This window comes from Athene cunicularia (assembly GCF_003259725.1).
Source record: "Athene cunicularia isolate RWA chromosome 15 unlocalized genomic scaffold, athCun1 chr15_part1, whole genome shotgun sequence".
Lineage (NCBI taxonomy): Eukaryota > Metazoa > Chordata > Aves > Strigiformes > Strigidae > Athene > Athene cunicularia.
In genome coordinates this window covers 11,771,139-11,794,791 of record NW_020799121.1, presented here as the reverse complement: position 1 = coordinate 11,794,791, position 23,653 = coordinate 11,771,139, and the positions used below count along the sequence as shown (strand labels likewise).

Here is a 23,653-nt window from a genome sequence, read left to right as displayed (position 1 = left end):
GGGGAGGGCAGCGAGGTGCCGGCGGGGCCCCCGCGGCAGGAGCGGGGGGTGAAGCGGTCGGGGGGCTGCGGGTAGGATGCTCCGGCCGTGCCTGGTGCGGAGGCCTCCGGCGCAGCATCGCGCTGAGCGGGGAGGGAGATGCTGATGGGAAACGCCAACAGCCTTATCTGTTCGTGGCGCTGCTGCTGGGTGGCGGCCGGGCAGCGCCGGCGCTGGTACCCGCTGTGAGCGCCCGCCCGCCGTGTGCCTGCCTCCGGCTGGCAGGGCTTGCCGCGGTGAGTAGCAGTGTTGAAGTGACTTCATGTTTGAGGAGGTGTGGGAAGGAGGGATCGCTGCTGTCATGGCTGAGGGGTTAAGACAAGCCTTAATATGGTGCTGTAACAATGAACGTCTGAGATTTGAGTTAGGGCCGTGCTCATCTTTGTTTACGAAGGGTATATTTTTGTAACATTTAAGTGTGCTGGGAGGTAAAAGGTGATGTGTATGTTGTTTCAGTGGTGGAAGCTAAGGGTTTTCTTGTGGTGCATCTGCTTAAGCTCTTGAACTTCAAGCTCTGTGTCATGCACGTTCAGAAATACCTGAGTAGGCGTGCAGTCCTTTGACTTGGAAACAACCTGTCAACTTTGAATTTAGCTCTGCTTTGAGGAGGGGGTTGAGAACCTCCAGAGGTGTCTTCCAGCCCAGGCTGGTCTGGTTTTTCAGTGCCTGCTGAGCTGTAGGTGGTGTCTCCGGGGTGTCAGGAGTCAGTGGTGCTGGGCTCACTCACATCGTGCACCAGGTGGGTGTCAGTGCATGGAGGGTCAAACCCTCCGGACCTGACTAACTTGTTTTGTTTTATGCTGTTTCTTCTCCCCAAGTATCTGAGGACCAGGTTGCTTATGGAGGGAGTAGTTTTGGCAAGTGGCCTGACAAGTTTGTCAGTCCAGTGTAAGTGTCTCTGCGTTATAAGCAGATATTCTGGGGTAGTAGCAATATACCTGTTGCTTCTAGCAGTTCATGGAAACAAAAAACTTTTGTTTTAAATGGCAAACACCTATACATCTTGATAGGGAATTTACTCTAATAGGCAAGGCAGGTCATTATTTTGATTCCTGGAGGATTTCTCATTTGAACACAAATGTCTTAAGTCTCCTGCTATGTAGGAAACAACTTACTACAGCATTTTAGCTAACTCCTGAGTAGAAATGTCATGTAACTGGTACTCATGATCAAGACTGAATGCAGTTTCAGATGGGCTGCCCACATTTATGTCTGTAACTAGAACTCTTTTCACCCCATTTTGAAGTGCCTACCTCTATTCAAAAGTGGATTCTTGTGCTTATATAGAAACCTTTGTCAACTTCCATTAGATTTGAACTGATGTTCATTGGTCTGTGTGTTATTCAACAGCTAAGAATGGATTCTTTATGTAACATTAAGATGTGGACTGACTGAGGAGAGCTAAGGGCAATATAACCCTTCAGATGGCGTGCCTCTGCCCGGCCCTGAAAATGCTGTAGCAGGATGCTGTGTTTAATTGCTGAATAACAGGCCTGTGCCCTGAAGGACTTGCATGCTAAAGCTCATTTGGGGACAAACTGTATAGACAAGTATAGACTGTATATACAAGATGGAACAAACTGTTCACATTGCAAGAAACGAGATTAGTGGTGACTTGTAGCTTTTTGCATTTATGAAATGATTCAGAGCATGTGGTACAATTGGTTCTTGAAGGAGGAGATGGAAGCTTGAACTTTCCGTTGGCAAAGTCTTATCCCCACACCAGCTGATGTGCAGCATGCAGAATAGCGAAGAGTAACTTGGGTGGAGTGTAAAAAAGGGTATGTAGGAGGCTGAGATTGAGGCAATATGTAGGCAAAAGCTGAGTTATGGAGAAGAGTCTTTGCCTTTGCTTCTACTATGTCAGTAATAGCTAGGGAGTAATCTCACATTGATGGTAAAGATTGAGTGGAATAAGATGTGGAAGGGACAGACTGGGTGGGGGAACAGCTGTAGTGATCGAGTGTGTGTAGCAGTGTAGAGATGGTTTTGAATGTTTTTTTCCTCTTATAAAACTGGAACATGTCCTCCTTGTAGGAAGAGGATGCAAAGATGACTTCTGAAGCAATCAGCTGGCTAACAGGATGACAAAACAAAAATAATTGGAGAAAATTATTTTGAGTGGTTGAGCTGAAAGCATCAAATAAGAAACAGTTGGCAGAGCAGGAAACTTACTTCTGTTGCTGATGGCAGATATTCATATTTAATTTGGCTGTTGGCACAGCTTCAGACAGCATGGACATGACTTGGGAATGTCCCTTTTAAGCTGGTGATGAGAAATTAGCTTCAATTACTCATACCTAAAAATCTTACACACTGAATTTCAGTAATTAGTTTGATTTGTGGGGTTTTTGGTATACATTCCTCAATCACTTCATCTGTCTCAGTCATGTAAGACTTAAACTGATTATTTCCATGTTTTTAATGTCAGGTCATGGTTTTGATATCTAGCTAGTAAACATTTTGTTTCACTTGATTCATGCTGTTTTAGCATGAAAAGGTAGGCAGCAGTATGTCAGACGTCTTATTTATCGAGGAACAACACATGCTTCCATTGTAACAGTGCTGTGTGTCTAGTCTCCTTGTTACCGTGCTCTCAGAGGTCTGTGGTTCTGGACTAGAAACATACAGCAAATGTCTCTTGTTGGGAAGACTTGTTTATCTTTTGCTGTACGAAAGAATCGTGTTGATGATGTGATAAGGACTGAAAGTGTCAGCAGGCAGGACTCTGTCCTGCTGTCTGATTTTCAACTTAGCTGATGCTGGGGTAGATGTTGCACGGTGTTACTAGGAAAAGGCCCCGTCTCTGTGGTGGCAAATGGCTTGTAACACAGTCGGGTGAAATGAAGCCATTTGTTCAAGTGTTCAAGTAAACTATTTCTGTTGATGCCATAGTCACTTGCCTTGAACAGAGAGGAGTGATCTACTCTGTTACCAGTTTTATCTTACTGGTTGTTTTGACTACATATTTTCTTTATCCAGGATATCCCTAATTGTAGTTTGGCTAAATTCCTGTAATTATCTGCATAACGCTAACAGATATTTATTACTTCTAGCCAACTACGATGACTTATACCAGTGGTCAGTGGAATCCTTCTCAGACTTCTGGGCAGAGTTCTGGAAGTACAGTAACATCGTATGTTCTCGCCTATATGATGAGGTAAGTGTTTATCTTAAACAGTCAGGTGCAACAGAGAGGGGAGCTAAACGAGTTTTACAACCAAATCTTTTAACCTGTTCCTGCAACCTTTGCAAGTGATACAAAGGATCAGTCAGGTGTACAGTGCTGAATTTCCTTGTGGTGGATGGTGGTGTTCTGATGCTTTAGGACAGTGGAATCTTCAAGTTCTATTATCCTGAACAATTCTGGTGTAGTGTCCTTGTGGTCATGTGCTCTCAAATGCCTTGGCAGTCCTGGCTGCTTGTGAGGAGTCTATACTGCCTTCTGTTTTAGGGTTGTGCTGGTAGAAGTTCATCTTGATTTTATAAATGCTGGCATGCAGTCAAGTTCATGTTTATGTTCCCTGAGTCAGCTTACCTGGTAAACACACCTGTTCCACTCCAGTTTTGTAGAACTGGTTGTGGAAATCTCTACAATCAGATGTAGTCTTGAAATATCTGAGGGAATGGTAGTGGTTGCACGCGATCACAAGTGGAGTACCAGACCATGCCACAGTGTTGCTTGAGATAAAGGTGACTTCCTCTTGCAAGTGGAGGATAAAACTGGAGTCCTTGTACAGTTCTGGCATAAGATATCAACATCAGCCTGCAGTTTTCCATCTGAGGAAGATGATGGGCTAAATTTCTTCAAAAGCGTGATGGAGAGGAACCTTCCTGGGACTTAGCAGAGAGAACTGGACTTGTATCTTAATCCCTGGAGACCATCTGTTCCAAGAACATTTGGAGTGCTGGCAGCTCTGCAGAGGGAACTGGTATGTTTCTTTTGCCTTATTCTGTCTTGCAGATTTTTGTACTGCATGATATGATGAGATGAAGTGGTTCCTCCTGCCATGCTACTGCATGCTCAGGTGTCGTAATGTGACCCACCCTTTAAAGAGTGAATTCAGCAAGAATGTAAGAAGTAGCCTGCTTTTTGAAGTATGTAGTCTGAAGACTGTAAACATGTAATCTTCTATTTTTTTCTATAGATGGTAGTTCAAAATCTGGCCAGGTTGTGTTCGGATGCTGTATTTTCTCTACAGATTCTGTGCTGCTAGGGAGGCTATTTTTCGAAGTTTCCACATGAATGCAAATTGTCCTGAGCAAGCAGTTCAGAGGAGCTATTTTGCAGCCTTGTATCTGTACTGAACAGGCTGGACGGTAACACTTCTTGTTCTCTTGCCTTGCAGGACTGGCACTTCTGGAAGTCTGCCCCTCCAGACATCACCAGTGGCTGGTGAACTGGAAGGGAGACCGAAGCAGGCGGTGGTGGCCTAAAAGTGGATGTTTCCTGAGGATGAAAAGAAGATGGGGATGTCTAGGAAGGCTTTAACTAGACTTCAAGGCCCCTGCCTGCATATTCTACAAGGGTCTTGTTGCGATGTGAGATCTTAAAACAGGAGAGGCAGTGCCAGCTGATAGACAAGTACTGCAGAAGAAGATATTTGATTTGCACTTTATGGATAATGCTGTTTGTCTCTAACTTTTCCTTGGTGTCAGCATAGTGTTGGTTTTAAAGCTTGACTCCAGCTTTGCTAAACATCAAAGCTGACTTGCTGTTGGTCTGTTTCTGTTGCATGTCAGGAGGAGAGGCAGGTAGTGGTACCTGAGCTGTTCTGTGGTAGCTAAAGAGCTGAAAAGTTTGAAGTGTTTTACAACTTGGTCTCTGCTCCTTGTTGGAAGTAAGCATTGTGCTTCGAGAAAAATAAAATTTTTCATGAACCAGAGTTGACTCCTTTGTTCTAGCCAGTGAAGCAGTTTCTACTTTCACAGGTCTTTCAAAGAAAAGCAATAAATTTGTGTGTGCATGTATAATAGTGTTTTATTTAAATTTAGTAAAGGTTTTAAGTATGTGTAGACATGTTCCTTTGCTCTATAGCAGTTGATATCCATGTCACTCCTGAAAAGAACGAGGGTACTTGCAGTGTATGAAGCTATCCTGGCATGGCAAGATTGGCATTATGTCAAGTTACAGGTAGCTGTTGATTTTTAAGTGTAGTTTAAACTTATTTCTCTTCTTGCTACAAGAAACATCTGACAGCAGTTGCTGTGGAGGGGCTGCTTTGAGCATTCTGATAATATCCGCTCTCTAGTGTTCCATGAGAGATGCTGTTTTGCTCTTCAGGTCATATAGAGCGTCACGTGTACCACAGTAAGGCAAGAATTATCTGTCTCAATTCTCAAAGGTACAGCTTCTGCTTAGGGTAAGAAGAATTTCTGGGGCGTGATAATGTGTGGTTATAGCACAATTAGCAAGCCACTGCAAGGAGGGGAGATGCAGTAGAGGTGTGGACAGAGGATATTGTTAATGTGGTGCTTATTTGTAGCTGCTGAGGCTTGGGAAGTAGTCACTGATCAGCTGCTCTGAAGAGCAATTGTAGAACAGGAGCTGGTGGCATGGAGTACAGCTGATAGTTGGTACGTTCACCAAACCATATAAATTGGCCTTGTGTGCCTTAGTGCTGCTGTGAGTAGGAGTAAAGCCTCACTCGTTTAATGAGGACTGCAGTCAGCAGTGCTGCAGACTGCACTTCTTTCCCTTTCCTGTAGACTTGCTGAGCATTTGTTGGGACTGTATGAAGTGAAAGGTTTGCGGAGCTCTGTGTTTTCATAGACTTGCTAGAACTGGGATCTTTCACTAAATAGCAGACCTTGAGCTTCTGTTGCTTGCTGAGAACTTGACTCTAAGGGAGAGATCAGGCTGCTCATATAACAGAGTCCCACTACCAAAGAGGTTGGGCTTAACTAGGAGTCATAGGTATTACCTGAGTAGAAAATAATGGAGCATCAGGTGTGTGAGTCCAGCACCTTATGCTAGTAGAGCTCTTTGAAGGGGTGTTACACTTCAGGAAAAAATAGAGTTATGTTAGATCATGTCCTGGAAAAGGCTGAAAATGTTCTGCTCACTTTTCTTCAAGTTAAGGAACTCATTACTGAGTCAGTTTTAAGAGTGGCTTCTAATTACTGCAGTAATATATTGGTATAAAAAAAAAATTCTGCAACCTGAGTTGATGAACTGAGTTATAACATTTACGGTTTTAGATAATTGTTATGAGCAAAGAAATCTACTTGAATTTCCATTTTTAGAAAATTAGTTTGTAATAAGGTAATACAGTAGAGCACTTCTACACGAGCTTTAACTTCTTGTATAAAAATGAATTTTAGGGTTGTCTCCAGTAGTACATACACTGCACATCTCAAAGCACACATACTAGGTTTTCTAGAACGGGAGGTATTTTGAGTTCTATCTGGCTTTCAGAAGACCCCTTAACTTGGTCTGGAAGAATGCTCTTTCTGTACTGCATGTGCAGTCCATGAGAGAGAAGCTGAGGGTATACACTGAAGCTTTCAAAAACACAGCTATAAAATAAAGTTTCAATTCACAGATTACAAAATGCGTGTGCTGCTGTGCAGCTGAATCTCTAAACAGTTTAACATTTTCGGAGGAATTTATATACATCCGTGGCTAATGCAAAGGAGCTTTTTTTGCCTATCACTTATTAAAGGTGTAGTCATGACTTATGAAGGGGTAACTTAATATTTTGAGGCTTAATTAGCTCAAGATGGGAAGAAGTTGTTTCAACTGAACATATTTTTGTGACTTGCATTGTATTTTTCAATATTTTGTGTCTTAGTCCTAAATGGGGAATTACTTAATATGGGCTGCTTCGGTTGTTGGACCCTCTTTTTAGAAAACAGCAAATCCAGGATGGTAGAAATGTGTATTCTGTTTGTAATACAATATTTGGGTTTGGTTGGAGAGGTTAATAGTACTTCTGCACTTTGGATGAAGCTGTGGAGTACTTAACTGTTTGCTGCAACTTAATCTGAAAAAACGGTGAATTGGAATAAGAAGCTTGAGTGTTTTCGTTGTGTTTGACTATACAGTTCCCTTATTTAGTCTAGGGTTTATTTGAATTACTATTGTCTCTGTACCTTGTGACTCATGCTGGCAAAGAATGGGTGCTCACACCTTCCTGTGCCTTGATTTTTGTAAGAGGCTGGAGCATAGGCCTTGGTAAAGAGCACAGTACTCTGTAGCTCAGTTCCCCTTTGCCGTGTTCCCAGAGGCAAAACCAACCCCAGCGTGCTCTGTGGTTTGTGTGTGTCTTGTGGTCAGGATGTAGTCAGAGTGGTTTGCTTCACTGGTGTGTTTAAGGCTGATCTGAAGGTAGAACTTTCAGCAAGGAACTTTTTCTATCTTTGTTGTAATGATGTCTTTGCAACAGTTGACAAATAATTAATCTATTCAGGCCTATAATTACAGGATCTAGTGCCTGTTTGCCATCTGTAAGCTGGGAGAAATGATACTTGCCTAATAGATTTTTATAAAGAGCTTAGAATTAATTAGTTGATTTCTGTGCAGCGCTCTGAAAAAATTACTACAGTTTTCCAGGAATATTTTTTTTTTTTTCAGGTGATTGATACATCCAAAAGTATTGCGGATGTCCCGGAATGGTTTAAAGGTAGCCGTCTGAACTATGCAGAAAATCTTCTGAAGCACAAGGACAATGACAAGATTGCACTGTATGCAGCAAGTAAGAAACAATTAATGGCTTGTATTTATTTATAGTTCACAGGACTATGCCGTATTAAACAGCTCTGCATTTTTTGAAACCTTGAAATAAACTTGCTTAGGTGAGGAGACGAGGAAAATAGTCAGTACCTCTGCAGAATCCATGATACATCTCTGCAAAAAAACCAGTAAAACATGCTCTGGGCGTACAGATAGTTCAGAAAAGTCCTTGAAAACTAAACAAAGTTTTCTTAGAATGTGCTTAACTGCATTAAGGTAGTAGAAATGATACTGTGTTTAGCATCACTCAGTATCTGAGCTGTTCTTCTAACTGTATCATCAACACTTACCTAAACCTTGCCTTAAGGAAATGTTTTGGCACTGTTACTTGGTATTGTCTTTCCCACCCTCTTCCTATGCCTTTTTATTTTAGGAATACTAAGGACTATATGGGGCGTAGGTAGGATTAACTCTGCTCTTGACAGTACATAAAGGAAGGACAGTTACATACATGGAAGACTTGGAACTTCACTCCTCTGGAACACTAAAGTTCAGTCTTAATTTTTTGTTATATTGGAGAAGATTTAAGTGGTAAAACCTGGGTATACTCATAATATGGATGGCAATGTTAAGATAGAAAAGTCCCTTCCATATATTTGCCGACTTTGGTAACTTTGTAAAATGATTCTAATCTCTGTTAGATGGGATTAGCTTCTGTGCGGGTGTGTGAACGTTTCCTTTTGGAGTTGTGTTCTGGGCTCCCCTTCTGCTGGACCTAATCCTTATCCTAAGACTGACCAAGTGGTGATGCTTCTTAATAGCTTAACAATAAACAAGGCAGTTTTACAGTTTATTAGCAGAGAAAATTATGCAGAACTATGGATTGATTGTGTAGGTGTTAAGTCCTAACTTCTGATTTCTGATGCATGGAGAACGGTTTTTGCATATGTATTATTCTGATAGTTGTTTAAAAACAATGTGGGACAACAGAATTGTCCTGTAAGCTTACTGCTGAAGAAATTCAGTTGCATTTTACTGCGTAGATGTATTGAAAGAAACCTCTCTGATCATATATATATATATTTATAGAAATATATAAAAAAATCAACTACCAGTTCAGAGAGACTGGGGAAAATCTGTGACCCAGTTTTGGTGTAATCAGAATTGATCTGGTGAAGTCTGATGGAGATGAGGCTTGTGACAGAAAGCTGGCTTCTAAGTGATGTAGTCATTGCTTTCAAATTTTGAGATCATTAGAAAAGCTTCTTATGTATTAATGGAGAAAAAAAAAAAAAATCAATGTAGTTATTGAATACATCTTGTGCAACAGCTGAAAGCCAAACAGTGATCAGTAAGTCAACTCTAAATGTATGTAGAATTGAAGTAATTGATTTTTTTTTTTAATGTTAAAAGCTAAACATGCAACTTGAGGAACAGGAGTTAAATATTTTTCAGTTCAAATTATTGAAGGAATTATTATTAACTTAGTGAATTATTTAATTTGACATGCACTTACATTGTCCCTGTAGATATTGTTTCTTGTTATGAAGTCATGGAGTGTACTGGAGACAGTCACTGGTGATGATACCAAAAGGAGCAAAATTATTTTCCAGTTGAATACTGTATCGGTGCTGGAGGGAACATTTACTTCTCTTTGAACAGACTTCCACCTGCATTTGTTTTCATGACCTTCTGTATTTAATCTTCTTAACATCTCTTAAGTCAGAGTATTTTTTTATTAGCCTGTCGCTGCTAGGTCAGAGTGGTGCTTTGGGAACCTGTGCCAGGTTTGTGTGTTCACTAGGGGATGGTTCTGAGAGCCGTGTGAGTGCAACAGAGCACAGGAATGTAAGTGTAACTCTTGTCAACAATGTCACTTGTCACTGGCTCCCACAGTGGATCACTTACTTGTGACTCCCTTCTCCTGGGGGCTTTAATCACGGAGCAAGATCAGAGTCCTGTTTCCTGTTCTATGGGAACACAGAATCTGTCAGCAGTCCCTGCTCAGCTTAGGAACTGCATATCGCACTGGCTTCTGTGTTTCCATCACATCATGCTCTGTTTAAGCCCAAATTTACTGGGATGGAAGTCTTAAGAAGGCAGAAGAGTAAAAAACTGTTCCCTGCTTAAGGGATGCTGCAAGGTCCTGCAGTACCAGGGCATGCAGTATATTTTTGTTGCAACATCCTTGGCATGTGTGTTTTCCTAAGGAGTGCTGGATACTGGAAACAGGACAGACCAAATGGTTAGAAGGAGTCACACTGAGGAAGTACAGGAAGGGACCTTTAAGATGACAAACTTTGCCTTTCATAACATTTAGATTTGTTAACTTTGTTTCATGAGTGATTTATTAATAGCTTATGTAACATTTGACATTCAGTATGAAAAATGAAAACTCCCTGCAGATCTTTTCAGAGATGAATGGAGTCCAGTTTAGTTTATTTGCTTTGTGGTGTGTTGGCAAACGCAGATGTTAAAAAAAGCATATTGAAACTCAGACCTTAGCAACTGTATGTGCACGATTTTCTAGTCAATGGCGACTTGCTGTAATAAAACACAAAGTTGGCACCTTGATGCTGCTTCCTAGATCTAATGAGAAAACGGAGCAAAAAAGGGGAAGTGAGGTGGTTCTTTCTGTGTTAGAAAGTAGCTTTGAGCGCACGCTTTCTCATGAATGCTCTCTGAGAACACACCTTTCTTCACTGGATAGTTTGCAATTTCACAGATGTATGTTCCTGCCTTTAAAAAATGTCCTTATGCCTACGGAATGAATAAAACTGATTAATACTCGATTCCCATTAAAAAGAAAAACCTGGTACAGTGTAAGAGGAACTTGAAAAGCAAAAGGTCTTATTATTAGTGGAAACTCTTATCCTAAAACTGATTTGTGTTTTTTCCTTTTTTTTCTTTTGGAATTTGTTGTTTGTACTAGATTCTACTTATGTTGCAGTGCATCATTTCTGACCGTTTGTTTTAATCTTCTTTCTTCAGAGGAAGGCAAAGAAGAAATCTTGAAAGTTACTTTTGAGGAACTGAGACAAGCTGTAGCTTTGTATGCTGCAGCTATGAGGAAGATGGGAGTAAAAGTAGGAGACAGAGTTGTGGGTGAGTAACTTGGTTTTTTTAAAGGACAGGAGGTGAAATTTTCTTGAAATACGCAAGTGAGTATCCGGGGTTGTAGAAACATGAATATGAAATACTATTTCACAGAAACATTCTAAAGAAAGGGCTTTTATGCTGCTATATTTACATTTGTATGAAATACATTTCTAGAGGAACGGAACCTGGATTAGCCTGCAAATTCTCTAGCACTGGAGGGGGAAGGAAAATACCTCATTCATAGCTTCACTAAGGTCTGCTTCATAAGCACTCTGTGGAAGCAGAGGTAATGGAGACTTCGCATCTAGCTGAGCCTTGACTCACAAGGTCTTGCATTTTCACACGGGGTGAATCTTGGAGATTATGGTCCCAGGTTGTCTGTTCCGGAGCCAGCTGGCAATTACTGACCCTGCAGCCCCAGGTGCTATGGTGCAGAGTGAATTGCAGTTCTTGAGGAATGGACTTATGCTACCTTCTGCCACCAGGCCTTTTGGAAGCAGTGTCTTCCAGAATGGTGGTAGCGAACAGCTGGTGAGCAGTAAATTTTCAAGTCATATCAATGCAGAGCTTAGTAGTTAGAACCCTGTGATCCTTTCAGTAACACAATTTTCTGGAGTAATATTTCCTGTCCTAAGACTGTCATGTGGATTTTTCTATATAAACAGTTCTTTGTCTTGTGAACAGTTTGTATCGTATACAGTCTAGGCATAGACAGGAGTTACTCAAGCTAGCCTCAGTCCATTTATTTCTAAATTGCTGGTTTTGATCTCCAGCTGAGCTGCTCCATCTCTGTACTTCATGTGCTCTGTAACATATGTTCTTTAGTTTCTTCAGTGTAGTGCAAGTCAAAACTGCAGTATCCTTGAAGCTCCTTTGCTTTTTTACTTGGTACTTCTGCTGAAGTGTTCATCCATTTTACTACTGGAATCACATGTTCTTTGAGCAATACTTGGCCATTATCCTAAGTATGTGTAAATTCTCATATGATGCAAATTCAAAGTGATGAAACCATTTGGTTTGTTTTCTGTATGTTACAAACCAGAACTCAAACCCATGCCTTCAAAACCAAAAGGGTATGCGTTATTAAATCCACGAATGACCTGCAAATGTAAAATATACCTGAGAGCTCATACTTCGTGCATATTGTATGAGTATTCTGCAGAATTGATAACTGAACATTTAATGATCACAGCTGGTGTCTTGTTTTTTACATAGAATTAGAGCTAAATCCTAAATTGGGTTTGAAGCATCCAGCAAAGACAGGAAGGTTTGTCCGAATGAAAACTAACTTAAGATGCTCTAATTTTGACTCCATTTTCAACCTTAACACTGTCACATTCATATCTGATGACTTGTTGAGGAACGACAGCCTCTGAAACCAAACTAATGAATAGGAAAGCTTACACTCTACAAAGTCTGAGTATTTAGAACATAAGTGTAGTGTTTCTTACTACCTGTCCTCTGCTCTGTGTGTTAAATGGTAGAAGTGGGTTGTGTCTATTTTAAAAAATTGCCCCAAAGACATTGGCAAAACAATACATAACTGCATGTAACTGGAAACTTGGACATCATGAAACCAGTCAATGTCCTAATCGGGTTTCTGTTGACCCTTTTAATGCTTTCTGTAAGTGTTTGTCGTCATGAAGCAGGCTGAATGCCTCTTTTTTGACTTTTGCAATGAAATTTCTCTTGATGTGTACGAAAGTCATGTGCACTGCTTTGTAGACTGCTTGTGAGGATTTAATACACTATTCAGTATTGTTTTATGAGTAAATAAAAAGTCATAAGAGGGCTCAAACCAGTTGTTCCTGAAGGATTAAGTCTCATGCTTTAGTGGCAAAAAGGGTGCTCTGTACCAGTTTCAAATCCCATAATATGATGAATTGTGCTGTGGTGAAGTGGACAATGCAGAAGAGTAATTACTGGGTATGTTTTCATATTTTGTGTGAATGAAAACTCTGTATGAACACACCACGCTGGCGGAGGACAGCAGCTGTGAACTTGTAACTCACAACAGCTGTAGCTTTGGTGTGTTCCTGTGTGTAGAAACCTGCTGTTCTTTGCTGCTGTCCTAGTTCTCAGGTTAAAGTCCATTTCTTAGACTTTACATGTTGATGCCTGATGCTAAATGAAAGGTTTTTAATCTCTGGGGAGAAAATACTGCTCACCAGGGTAACAGATGTAATACTAATGTTTAAGCATGACCAGGTGCAGTCACATTTAATAGGATGAGATGTTTTGTGTTCTAAGTGTGAGTTAGTCCTGTTTGCAGCCTGGTTATCACTGTTAGAACTCTTCTAATCAAAACCAGTTAGAAATGCTACGCTTGGGAAAAGAAGTCGTCATATTGACACTGTCATTTTGTGCTCATCTTGAGCAGCTTTTAGTTAAGGTACGCTATGCTGGGGAAATGTACTTGGTTGCTGGAGAAAGCGTGCTGTTGAAATATAGCTGTAGTCAGTGGTGCTAATAATTAAGCTAATAATGCTCTTATTATAATTTTAATAACAGTTCCTTTTAGTTAATGACTCAGTTTTGCTTAGCAAACTGGAGGCTGGCTGACTCTTGAATCTTGTTATTTTGGCAGCTCTTATTTAAATTAAAAAGTGTAGTTAATTTTTAAAAAAATGATTGTATGAATAAAACAGTATGCTTTAGTGCTTTTTTTATTTATACAGGTTTTTTACATGCTTGCAGAAGGTAGCAATTCCAAGTTTCTGTTGAAAATTCATCCTTAATGTCAGGGCTTCCTTCCACGGAAAGGGTAGGACTTTAACCATGCACTTGATCCTGTTCTTGGGAGAGAAAATATGTATGTTGACTCCATTGGGAAGCCTGGAAGGATTTTTAGTGATTTCAAGTGGAGGCATCAGGATATCTGGTAGTGTTAGTGTTACTTGACACACCACACCACCAACCCCAACCTAAACCCCAAAACAAATGAAAAAGGAAACAAATACATTGAAAATATAATGGAAACCACTATTTGGATCCCAGCTCCCTAAATCTCTGGAGCTAAGCTCCCATCGTTGGAGTAAGCTGCAGCTCTTTTTTTTTTTTTCCCTTGGCCTTGTTGTGTGTTTCCTGAGCAAAAGTTTCCTGTCTGGCACTTTCACAAGAGGGACCTTTCTGCCCAGCTGCTGTAGGTACCAAGTGTCTGTGCTGGGCCCCTTGAGCATTTCAGTAACTTAAGCCCATCTTATGAGCAGTTATAGCTTATTTCTGGAAGCAGGCTTGCAGTGCACTTGCAGTCCTTACAAATCTCTCTACTTTTGATAACAGAAAAGATTAATGAATCTAGGCAACCTGTGTCCTTAAAATCATGGTATGTTTTGGGGCTCAGGTAGAGCTTTTACAATTATCCAGTCTTCAACACGCTGCTTTTTTTTCTGGACAATTTCTCGCATTCTACTTGAATCCACTCCGCCCTCTTACTCTGGCTGGTGAGAGACTTTTCCTTGTAATCTTCAGTCAGTGAACCCGTATCACCTCCCCTAGTTGAGCTGTTGTGCAGATCCCCCTCCTTCCCTTCCCCTGGTGCCCCCAGTCCTAGACTCCTGACTGATTGCTTTGCCTTGGGCAGGAGCCCATATCTAGGGGGAGCTTCCCTGTGAAAGAAATCCAGTGGGATTTTTAACAGCAATCTAGCTATTGAGAGGGAGATAGATATTTTAAATTGGGTCTCAACTTTTCATATGTTTCTCTCCTATGCCAGAGGATATTGGCAGTCCTTGGAAAAGCTAAACCATAACATAGTTGGAGGTTGAGGCTGCAGGCTTTTCTCCAAATCCCAAATTGAAATGGGAGAGATATGTTAAGTGTTGGGTAGGAAATTGAGTCATACACCCACTTGTGATATCAAAGATTAGGCTCTCCAAAGCTTGCCGAAACCTGTTGGGACCTAATTTGTTCCAAAATTCATAGCAGGTGGCAGAAGGAAGGGTGATTCTTCATGTGGTTTATAGCAGTAATACAGGGCAGGCTCTTACTCCTTCTGAAAAAGCAGCTTTTAAATAGAAGGGAGATATTTTATTAATTTTATTATAGTTGCCCAACACTGAGTCAGCCTGCCAGGTTCTAATGTCCTTTGTTGCTGCTTTCTTTTTAAATCACTTTAAATCTTGAGCTGTTAGAATTAAACACAAGACCAATAACATTTTCTTGTGGATTTCATCTCCATGTTTTACTGCCTTTAAGACAAGACTGCTTTAACTTTTCATTATACTTAACATATCCCCTAGTTTGTTGAATACAACTTATTGTTGCATCATGACAGTAATAGTATGTTAAAGTTGGAGATGGGTGAATGTGGGTGGACAGGCAGCAATGTCAGCACTTCTTCAGCTTGATTTCATCCTAGTCTTCACTTTCCATCACTAAGGAGATAGCACTTAATAGTAAACATAATTGAAGCAGATGTGTGGTGAAATGTCTCTTCTAAAGATGTCTTGCAATACTGCGATGATGCTTGAACAGTTAGAAGAGACAGATATAATACCTAATGCAAGCTAGAGATCCACATGTGAAGCACTCCTGGTCTCCCACTGGCCATCAGTTTGGCAAATAACAATGACTGCAGCAGGAATAAAATAAAACTGGGAGTATCTGTGTTTTTCATCTCCGGGTAGGTTGCTTCTATTATATCCCTGTAGCCAGCTTTGTTCTATTACAAGTCAGCAGTTAAAAACAAACTAATCTTCCCCATGTGTGCACACAAAAAATCCTTAACAAAACATCAATGAATTACATTGTTTAAAGCTGGTATTTTATCTATAGTAACTGTATTAGCCCTAGTTGCTTACGTGGGTTTTAAAGCTAGCTTTGTAAGAAGATTAGCATGTTACTAATAGTCTCAGGCCACAGTAGTGTTAGGTAGGATGACCACTTTAAAGTCCTACAGGAGTATGAAATGTTATAATAACATCAAAAAGAGAAACTGGATGTCTAGTCTTTGAATTGTCTCTTCTGTTTGAGAGCTGGTGTGGAGCAACAGTGTAAGCCATTGAGAACATACTTCAGTTGCAGCTCCCTACTTTTCTTCCTCCTGATGCATTCTTGTAAGGCTCAAACTAAACTTTTGATGCAGGGTCCAAGTTTTTGGTGTGTTTTTCATTCAGATGACTATGAATGTGTGGATGCCTCTCTCTGAGTACACATTTATTCTACTTCATGAAGGCATTAGATGCTTGCAGGGAGTGTGTTCTGAGCACTCTGAGAGATGAAACTTTTGACATAGTTTCCAGTATGATTGTACCAGAAATTTTTGGACTATATTCTTCACCTGTTCTCTTGATAAAGTACTGTAGTGTAAATGACCAAACCTAACTTTAATCTCAGCATTTGCTAGATTATGTAAATAGCAACTGACAGAAAATGCTCTCTTGAGCAGCTCAGGCTATAAGTGCCCCTTAAAAAAAGACTCCATGCAGTGTTTTTAAGATATCCCTTGTCCTACTTAGAGATTTGTCATTGGTTTTATGTCAAAGTAAAGCTTTTATTTCTTTGTCCTTAGAGAGATTTTATACATACGAGTCAGGAGGAGTGCTGCCTCTGGTATTTCCTACTCTGAATTCCTAGTTGCTGGTTTCCCAACTCCTATGTTTTGAGTCCTCTTCAATCGCTTTCTAGTTCACTCAAAGAGGGTATGAAGATCTTCCTCTTTCTAGTAACAGAAGGTAGTTTCTGCTTTTACCAGCTTCAAAAAATTAAGTTAAGATACAGAGATAGAGCTGTAGACCTTGCCCACGTTGAAAAATGCTAAATTTGATCCTTAGCCAAAGTATTGTCTCAAAGAACACAGAGCCTCTAGTTATATATATGAGCAACCATATGATGAGTATTTAAATTAGCTGTACCATTATTGTTCTGTAGTACAGAGCTTCCATACACTGTTCTGTGACCCCTGATGTGGATCCAGCTAAAAAAGTTGGATTTTTTTCATCATCTTTGTCAGCAGCATTCCTATTTACCAAGTTTTAGACACTTAAGACCCACGTCAGCCTACTAAATGCTTTGAAGTCAATATCTCAAGGGGCACAGGCAAATGCAGGGAGTTTTATATACGTGACAGTTGCTGTAATTGGTTTGCAGAATCTCTGATGTGAGAAAGGGAGAAACCGTTTTTATTTCTGAGAATCCAGTTAATCTGAAAGACTGACAGGAGAAGTGGTTTGTGTCATTTAGATTTGGGAGCTGTTGAGAAAAAAAAGCAATGCGAGTTCTTACATTGCTGTTTGGAGGATCTTTCCTAAACAGAACCACATTTTTATTCATAATACCTGGTGATGGGGATAAGAACAGATACATGAAAATCCTGGTGAGCAGGTGGGCTGGCTGCCTGCAATGATCAGGTAAAGATAGAAAAAGTCAAAGTTGACTTTCCTGTTTCCTACCTTTTGGCAGTTTTGGCTGAAATCCTCAAGCTCAAACATTGCCTCAAAGCCAACTGACAAATGAAAGTAATGATTTAACTGTCTGGCTTACATTAATAAGCAGAGACTTGTGTTCTTGCCTTGAGGGCTTTTGTAGGAGTGGTGAAGAGAACTTGCTTACGATAGAACTGGTGCTTGTAAGCTATGGCAAGGTAATAACTGCTCCAAAGTATGAGAAGACACCCGTCAGTTTTCATTGCACTCTGCCCCCCTGATAATCCCATCCAAGAAATGCTCAGTGGAAATATTGGCATCAATTAAAAAAACTGCTTCTGTCACACGAAATGACATTTTAGTCTGTTATGGTTCATCTGTTTCAAACTTCAAATTATTGTTCAAGGAGGAGGATTTCTCTTAAAAGAAAAATCGCTAAAACTTTGGGGTTCTGTACCTTGCATCATAAACCTTGACTCTAAGAGAAAAGTAACAAATAATGCCTTTATGGGTGTGAGGTTTTGCTGTACTTTATGTACTTAACCACACTGAACAAACCACCACAAACTAGGCAGTTCTAGGGAGTAATTTATATCTTAACATGGTGTGAGGTTTTTATTCACAGTTGGGTTATTTCCAGAAATTTTCGGGTTTAAGTCATAATGGTGTTCTCAAAGTTCCTACTCCCAAAAGCACAGCGGTTTACAGATTAACTGGTCAAGTGGGTTTAGGATTTCACTGATTTTTGAATCGTGAAGAAAAATCTCCGTTTAAGACTTTTAAAGTCTACTCTTAACAAAGTCTGAAGGGGATACATTTTTTCAAGACAAACGGGTAAAAATCAAGCTCAATACTCGCCTACTTGATAAAGTTAATGTAACTGGAAATTGCTACTAAGATCTGTAATCTTAGATTTTGTTGGGAAAAGTACATCCATAAGTATCTTTCTTTGAATAGTGACTGTCACCTTTTCCAATCCATTTAAGTTTGCTTTCAAGAACTGTATTCTAAGTAGATGTCTGAGTGCTGCAGTTAGGCCTGTTGTGCCTTTAAGTACTTGGAGATCTTTTTGGTTGCTTAAGAAGGATGATGTGAAAGATTTGATCTACTTTTGTGGATTTCAGTTGCATGTTTTCCTTTGTGGGTTGGATTCTGCTCAGTTGAGAGTTGATCTCCTCTACCTGGCACCTTCTGGAGAGCTGCTCAAATGGAGCCCTCCTAAAATCTAACTTTCTTGACATGAGTTTCTTCTGTATGCCTTGACAAATTGAATTAAAATCTTGAAATCTTGCTGCAAGTTGATGAGATAAACCTGAAGAGCTGTATTTGTGTGGGAGAATGTTCCATGGCTTGTCTTGCTGTATTACTCCCTTATCAGCTGAGACGCTGGTTTTGCTTGTTTGTGTTAAAGATTCTGGCAATGTTTAGCTTTGTAAAACTGAATCTCTGCTTTTGAAATGAGTATTTGTATTTATAATCTTTCCTTCCAGATACTTGTTCCTTCTCTCATGGCTGTTGCTACAGACCTGTTTCACTCCCCAGCGTGGTGCTGTATTCTTAGTCTCTATGTTCCCTATTCAATCCACAAATTCACTCTCTCTCCCAGTTCTTCTTTCCAGCGTGCTGCTCTCCTATTCTGAAAGTCATATTAAGCAGAAACGTTTGTAAATTGGGAGTAACCTTGTAGATACAGAAATTGATACAACTATATTTATAAATGGAATTATTTCTAAATCTTTAACTGATTTGACTTCAAAGGAAGGCATTACAATTGGTGTGGAAAACTTTAAAGGATGCCTCAGTCTAGGATTTTACATTTTTTAAAAATCTGTTTAGACTGGGTCTTGTATACATTGTGTTTACTGTAAGATTTGATATTTTAAAATTTTCTTTCATCTCTAACCATCCAAATTCTGCCATAGGTTACTTACCAAACAGCATTCATGCGGTAGAAGCAATGCTGGCTGCTGCAAGTATTGGTGCTATCTGGAGTTCAACATCACCAGACTTTGGCATTAACGTGAGTAGCCTTATTATTGTGTGTTGCAGAAAAGCTATTATTGTGTTTCAGATAAATGTGAGGGTGATAAATGAAAGTGGCAGAGATTCTGTTCACTTTAGTCTTACTGCCACCTCCTGGCCCAGCCAAGTACACAGGATTTATGTTTTTCCTAGCTACCATGAACTAAAAGCCCTTGCTTTCAGTTGTCAATAATTTCCAACACAGTAATTTGAGTGTCTTTAGCTAACTCACTGTTGGGATATTTTCAGGTGAAATCCATAGTCCTGGTGAGCTTTTACTATATTAAACATGCAAGTGAGCAGCAGTGCAACAGAGTTGTCTGGAGCTTGGCCTTTCCTTCCCAATCATTCCCCAGGCTGCTTAGCCACGCTTCAGTTTCTTTGCCTACGTAGTCCCTTCCTCTGCCTCCTATGTGAGTCAAATGAGCAACACCTTGGTTGGTCTTTTCCAAAAGGCTTTATCTTTGTCAACAAGGTGAGGAATTTCAGGCTAACATCACTAACCTGTTTAATTTTTCTTAGTGTAGGAATACAATATTGCTGTGTGTAAAATGGGATTAAAAATTATCATGGTATCCAAACAGACATTATGATGTGCCCTAGAAGCTCTGGGAATATATTCTGCTTTCTTTGCAAGGTCTTTATCGCACATCATAAGCATCAACAGGTACAAAACTTCTAAAATGGGGTGTCGAGCATTTCTTCTGCATGAAAGCAGTTGGAGAATGTACTGTTTGTGCATTGCAAAACAGAAAATAAAGTTTTTAGGTTGTATATACGCTCAATCTGTGTTGACCCCAATAGCTGGCTGAATGTATGGAATTGTCATCTCTGGATTAGCACTAGAGGGCAGCAGCATTCTATTTTTTTTTTACACTTGAGATTGTATCACTGGGGAAAAAATGATTAAAAAAATCATTACAGCATGTAATGATCAATCTGTTCTACAAATATTTTCTGCTTGTTCAGAAAATGACAGTATGGAGTATTTTCTTTGCAATGTGATTTGATCTCTCATCTAGGGGAAGATTGTTCATTTTGCTTGCATTACAGAGCACTGGTATGTTTTCTGTCCATGTTGATGTGCTGTTATTTTCAGTGCCCAGCTTTATTTAGTTTTTGTGATAGTTTTTTAATGAAACTTAGCCTTGGAGCAGCAGTGCCATCGATATCATTTATTCTCCTTTGGCTTGGCAGCATGTGCTGGCATGAATTCAAACCCTAAAATCTTGAGGGAGATCAGCAGACATCCTCAGGGATATTGGCTTCCACCCTAAGGAAAAGATATTCCTCCTTCTGTGCAGTTGCATTAGTCCTGTTAACATAAACGAAGATTTTGTTTGTGTTTTGGGAAATAGTGTGGCATTTTCAACATTTCAAATCCAATTGTGTATATATGTTTTGGGAAGCTTAGAAATGTCACTTTTCAGAGCTGCCTACACATTGCAGGCTCTGAATGCCATACATCCAAAACCTTCAGAAGCGTTCAGGAAGTCTGCTGTCAGAGAACCACTGAGCTCCCTCCCACACAGAATGCCACTCTTGGCAGTTTTTGCATCATTTCTGTAGTCCCTGTTATCCATTTATGTATATTAATAGGAAAAGGTTTTTTTGCGGCCTGTGCATAAGAAATTGTTGGATACGTAAGTTTAAAAAGAGGTTCTGCTCATAGAACTATGTGAGAAACCTTTGGTGAGCCCTAACAAAGTCAGCACAGCTCCATTCATGGCACCCTGCACCATGTTTAGTACTGGATTTGAGGCTCATAGAGTAGAACGAGCCAGTCTGATATACCTGAATTTTTCACGAAAGCAATTCCTTGCTGAGCCATCTGGTTGGATTAAAGTTCCAGTGTAGCAATTACAAGTTCCATCTGTTTGTATTGCTTTTGTATCATACTAGGCTGCCCTGTGGGATTTGATCCTGCCAGTGCTAATGAATCCAACTGGGTGTGTTAGCAGGATTAGTAAAACCCTGAGAATTGTAGTCATCTCTGTTTCTGATTCACACTTCTCTTCATATTTGATTCTTCTCTTAGAGTACCCTTAGTCCTTTCATTGGTCTTCACTTTTAAACATCAGGCAGCAATGATACGGGGTGTATATGCATATGCTCAGCATGTGTGTGTATACACAGGCAAACACACGTGTGTATATACACACACATGCTGTTGTGTAGTTTGGCTGCTTGGTCCCTTCTTTGGAAGTGATACCAAGTAGTAGGTATGATAACATCCCTAAGAAAGCAGGAAATTTGATTGCATACTCCCTTAGAGAGTAACTTTAATGTATTAATTAAATCTACATTTCTGAGTTTGTTAGCTAATGCACCAGGGGCTTCTTGAAAACCTCTTCTGCCACCAAAACAGATTATGATAACACTTGGTTTAAACTAATTGATAAAGTTAGGTGTCGGTGCATTGTCACTGTATTTCATTACGATGCGAACAAGAAAAAGGAAATGCATCTTTGGGTGACAGGAAAGTTAAGTGACATATTCAGCAGACACAGTTGCATATTTATATTTAGTCATATCCCTGTACCTTACCTGTGGTGGTCCGTGAGCTGTCTGAAAAAGACTACATGGAGCAGTTGTCAGGACAGGTCTGTATTCTGTATAAGTAGGCGATCTTGAAACCCTGACAAGCACTGCTTGGAAAGGAGGAGTTTGGTAGAGATTAGTTGATTGTGATATTTTTGTATTGGTCCTTTGATTTGGTAACAATTTGTCTCATTTTGGCTGCAAAGTAGAGGGCAATGCAGGAGACATAAGAATAAAGAATGCAGGGAGGAATAAACACAAGACTGAAGTCTTTTTTTTTTTTTTTTAACATGATTTAGGAGAATGCTATTGAACAGTGAGCTGACAATTTTACAGTATTGAGGAATCTTGTAGTTCTTAATGTTTCAAGTAATGTAGCTAGAGAGGGATGAACATTGTTGTGTCCTGAGAGCTTTTACTAAAAGGATTTGCTGCTTGCTGTTGAATACAAAAAGATCCATTTCTGGTAGGCTGCTGCATGCAGTGTACCTGGAAAAAAAAAATGCCAGAAGGGTTTTTCTCTCAAATGTGATAATAGCTATGGTAAATTCCTGAAAACAGTGTAAGATGGAGGAGACATCTGAAAACTTAGCATTTGAATGTGTCCTGCCCCAGAGGTTCTAAAGGAGCTGTGGTAGTTTTTTTTGTTGGTATGTATGTGTGTGTGTTTTCGATATCTAGTTGTTCTGGTAAGAGTCAGTGGTACAGTTTCCTTTGTTAAACTGGCAGCTTTGTTCTGCTACGATTAAGTGAAGTGCATCTTCCAGAGGACCAGTGTTTTCCAGTTTTCTGCCCGTGCAGCCTTCCCAAACTACTGGGACCTTGTCAAAGCAGCTTTGGGGTGCTTTACAAGGGCATACAGGGCACTCCTGCAGATGCAGACAGGAGTCCTGTGGACTGTCAAGTAAATGAGGTGCCTAACTACTTTTCACATCACAGGGGCTTATCCTCTTTGAGTCTGTAAGTCTGATTCTCAGGATGAGTTTTTAACTGCTTAGATAGCTTTGTGGACTTGATCCTTCAGTCAGTGATGTTCTGTGATCTGTGGTGATTCTATCTTTGTTATTGGTTGGTATATTTGGGGGGTTGTGAAAGATTGTTACAAACCTGTTGTACTTTGGAGATTTTTGGGTGAGTGAGAGACAAGCAGGCGGTCTTTTAACAAATCTTCTCTTAGTTGCTGTCCATATTCTTTGCTTGAATTCAGATTTGCATTTAGAATCCAGTGGGGTTTCCTTCTGTAGCCATTAAATTAATTTTTAACTTGTTTTTGTCCCTAGGGTGTACTGGACAGATTTTCCCAAATTCAGCCGAAGCTCATCTTCTCTGTTGAAGCTGTTATATACAATGGCAAAGAACATAACCACTTGGAAAAGCTGCTTAGCGTGGTAAAAGGTATTTCACTGTATACCATCTAGTCTTAGTTATGCTGTACTTCTGTGAGCACTCAAAGCCTGCACTGCCACTAAAAGTGACACTTTTGACAGCTTGTCACCATCCTTCCTCCTTTACAGTATCTCTGTGGCCACTTAGAATTTCAGAACTGATTTGAGTATAAACTAACCAGTCTCTTGTGTAATTCTAACAGTCTTTTGCTAGCTTAGCTTAAATATACTGCTGACTAATTTGTGATGATACAAGTGAGGGAACAGAGACTGATACTCTTTTGTTTTAAGCCCAAGTGAAGTGCTGCTGAGGACAAACGAAGAGGTATTACAGCACTAAAGCTTGTAGGTTCACACATGTTTTCTTAAAAGGCTGGCAATATTGAATAAATTGTATCTTGGGTAACAAGTTAGTCTTTTGGGCTTTCTTAACATTTAAAACTACATCCAATACTCAGTCCATCAGAATTATTTCTGCTATTTACTGCATTACACTGAATGATCCAATCAGGCAGAAAAGATCTTCA

At 40.0% G+C, this 23,653-nt stretch overlaps 1 protein-coding gene across 1 annotated transcript in view; it reads left to right on the top strand.

Moving 5' to 3' along the window:
• AACS (acetoacetyl-CoA synthetase) overlaps nt 1–23,653 on the top strand; it is a 45,596-nt gene that overhangs the window by 2,861 nt on the left and 19,082 nt on the right. Inside the window, exons 3-7 of the mRNA XM_026859962.1 lie at nt 2,952–3,199; nt 7,616–7,736; nt 10,706–10,819; nt 19,101–19,198; nt 23,022–23,136. Coding sequence (XP_026715763.1) covers nt 2,952–3,199; nt 7,616–7,736; nt 10,706–10,819; nt 19,101–19,198; nt 23,022–23,136 — 696 coding nt within the window. The remainder of the gene's footprint in view (nt 1–2,951; nt 3,200–7,615; nt 7,737–10,705; nt 10,820–19,100; nt 19,199–23,021; nt 23,137–23,653) is intronic.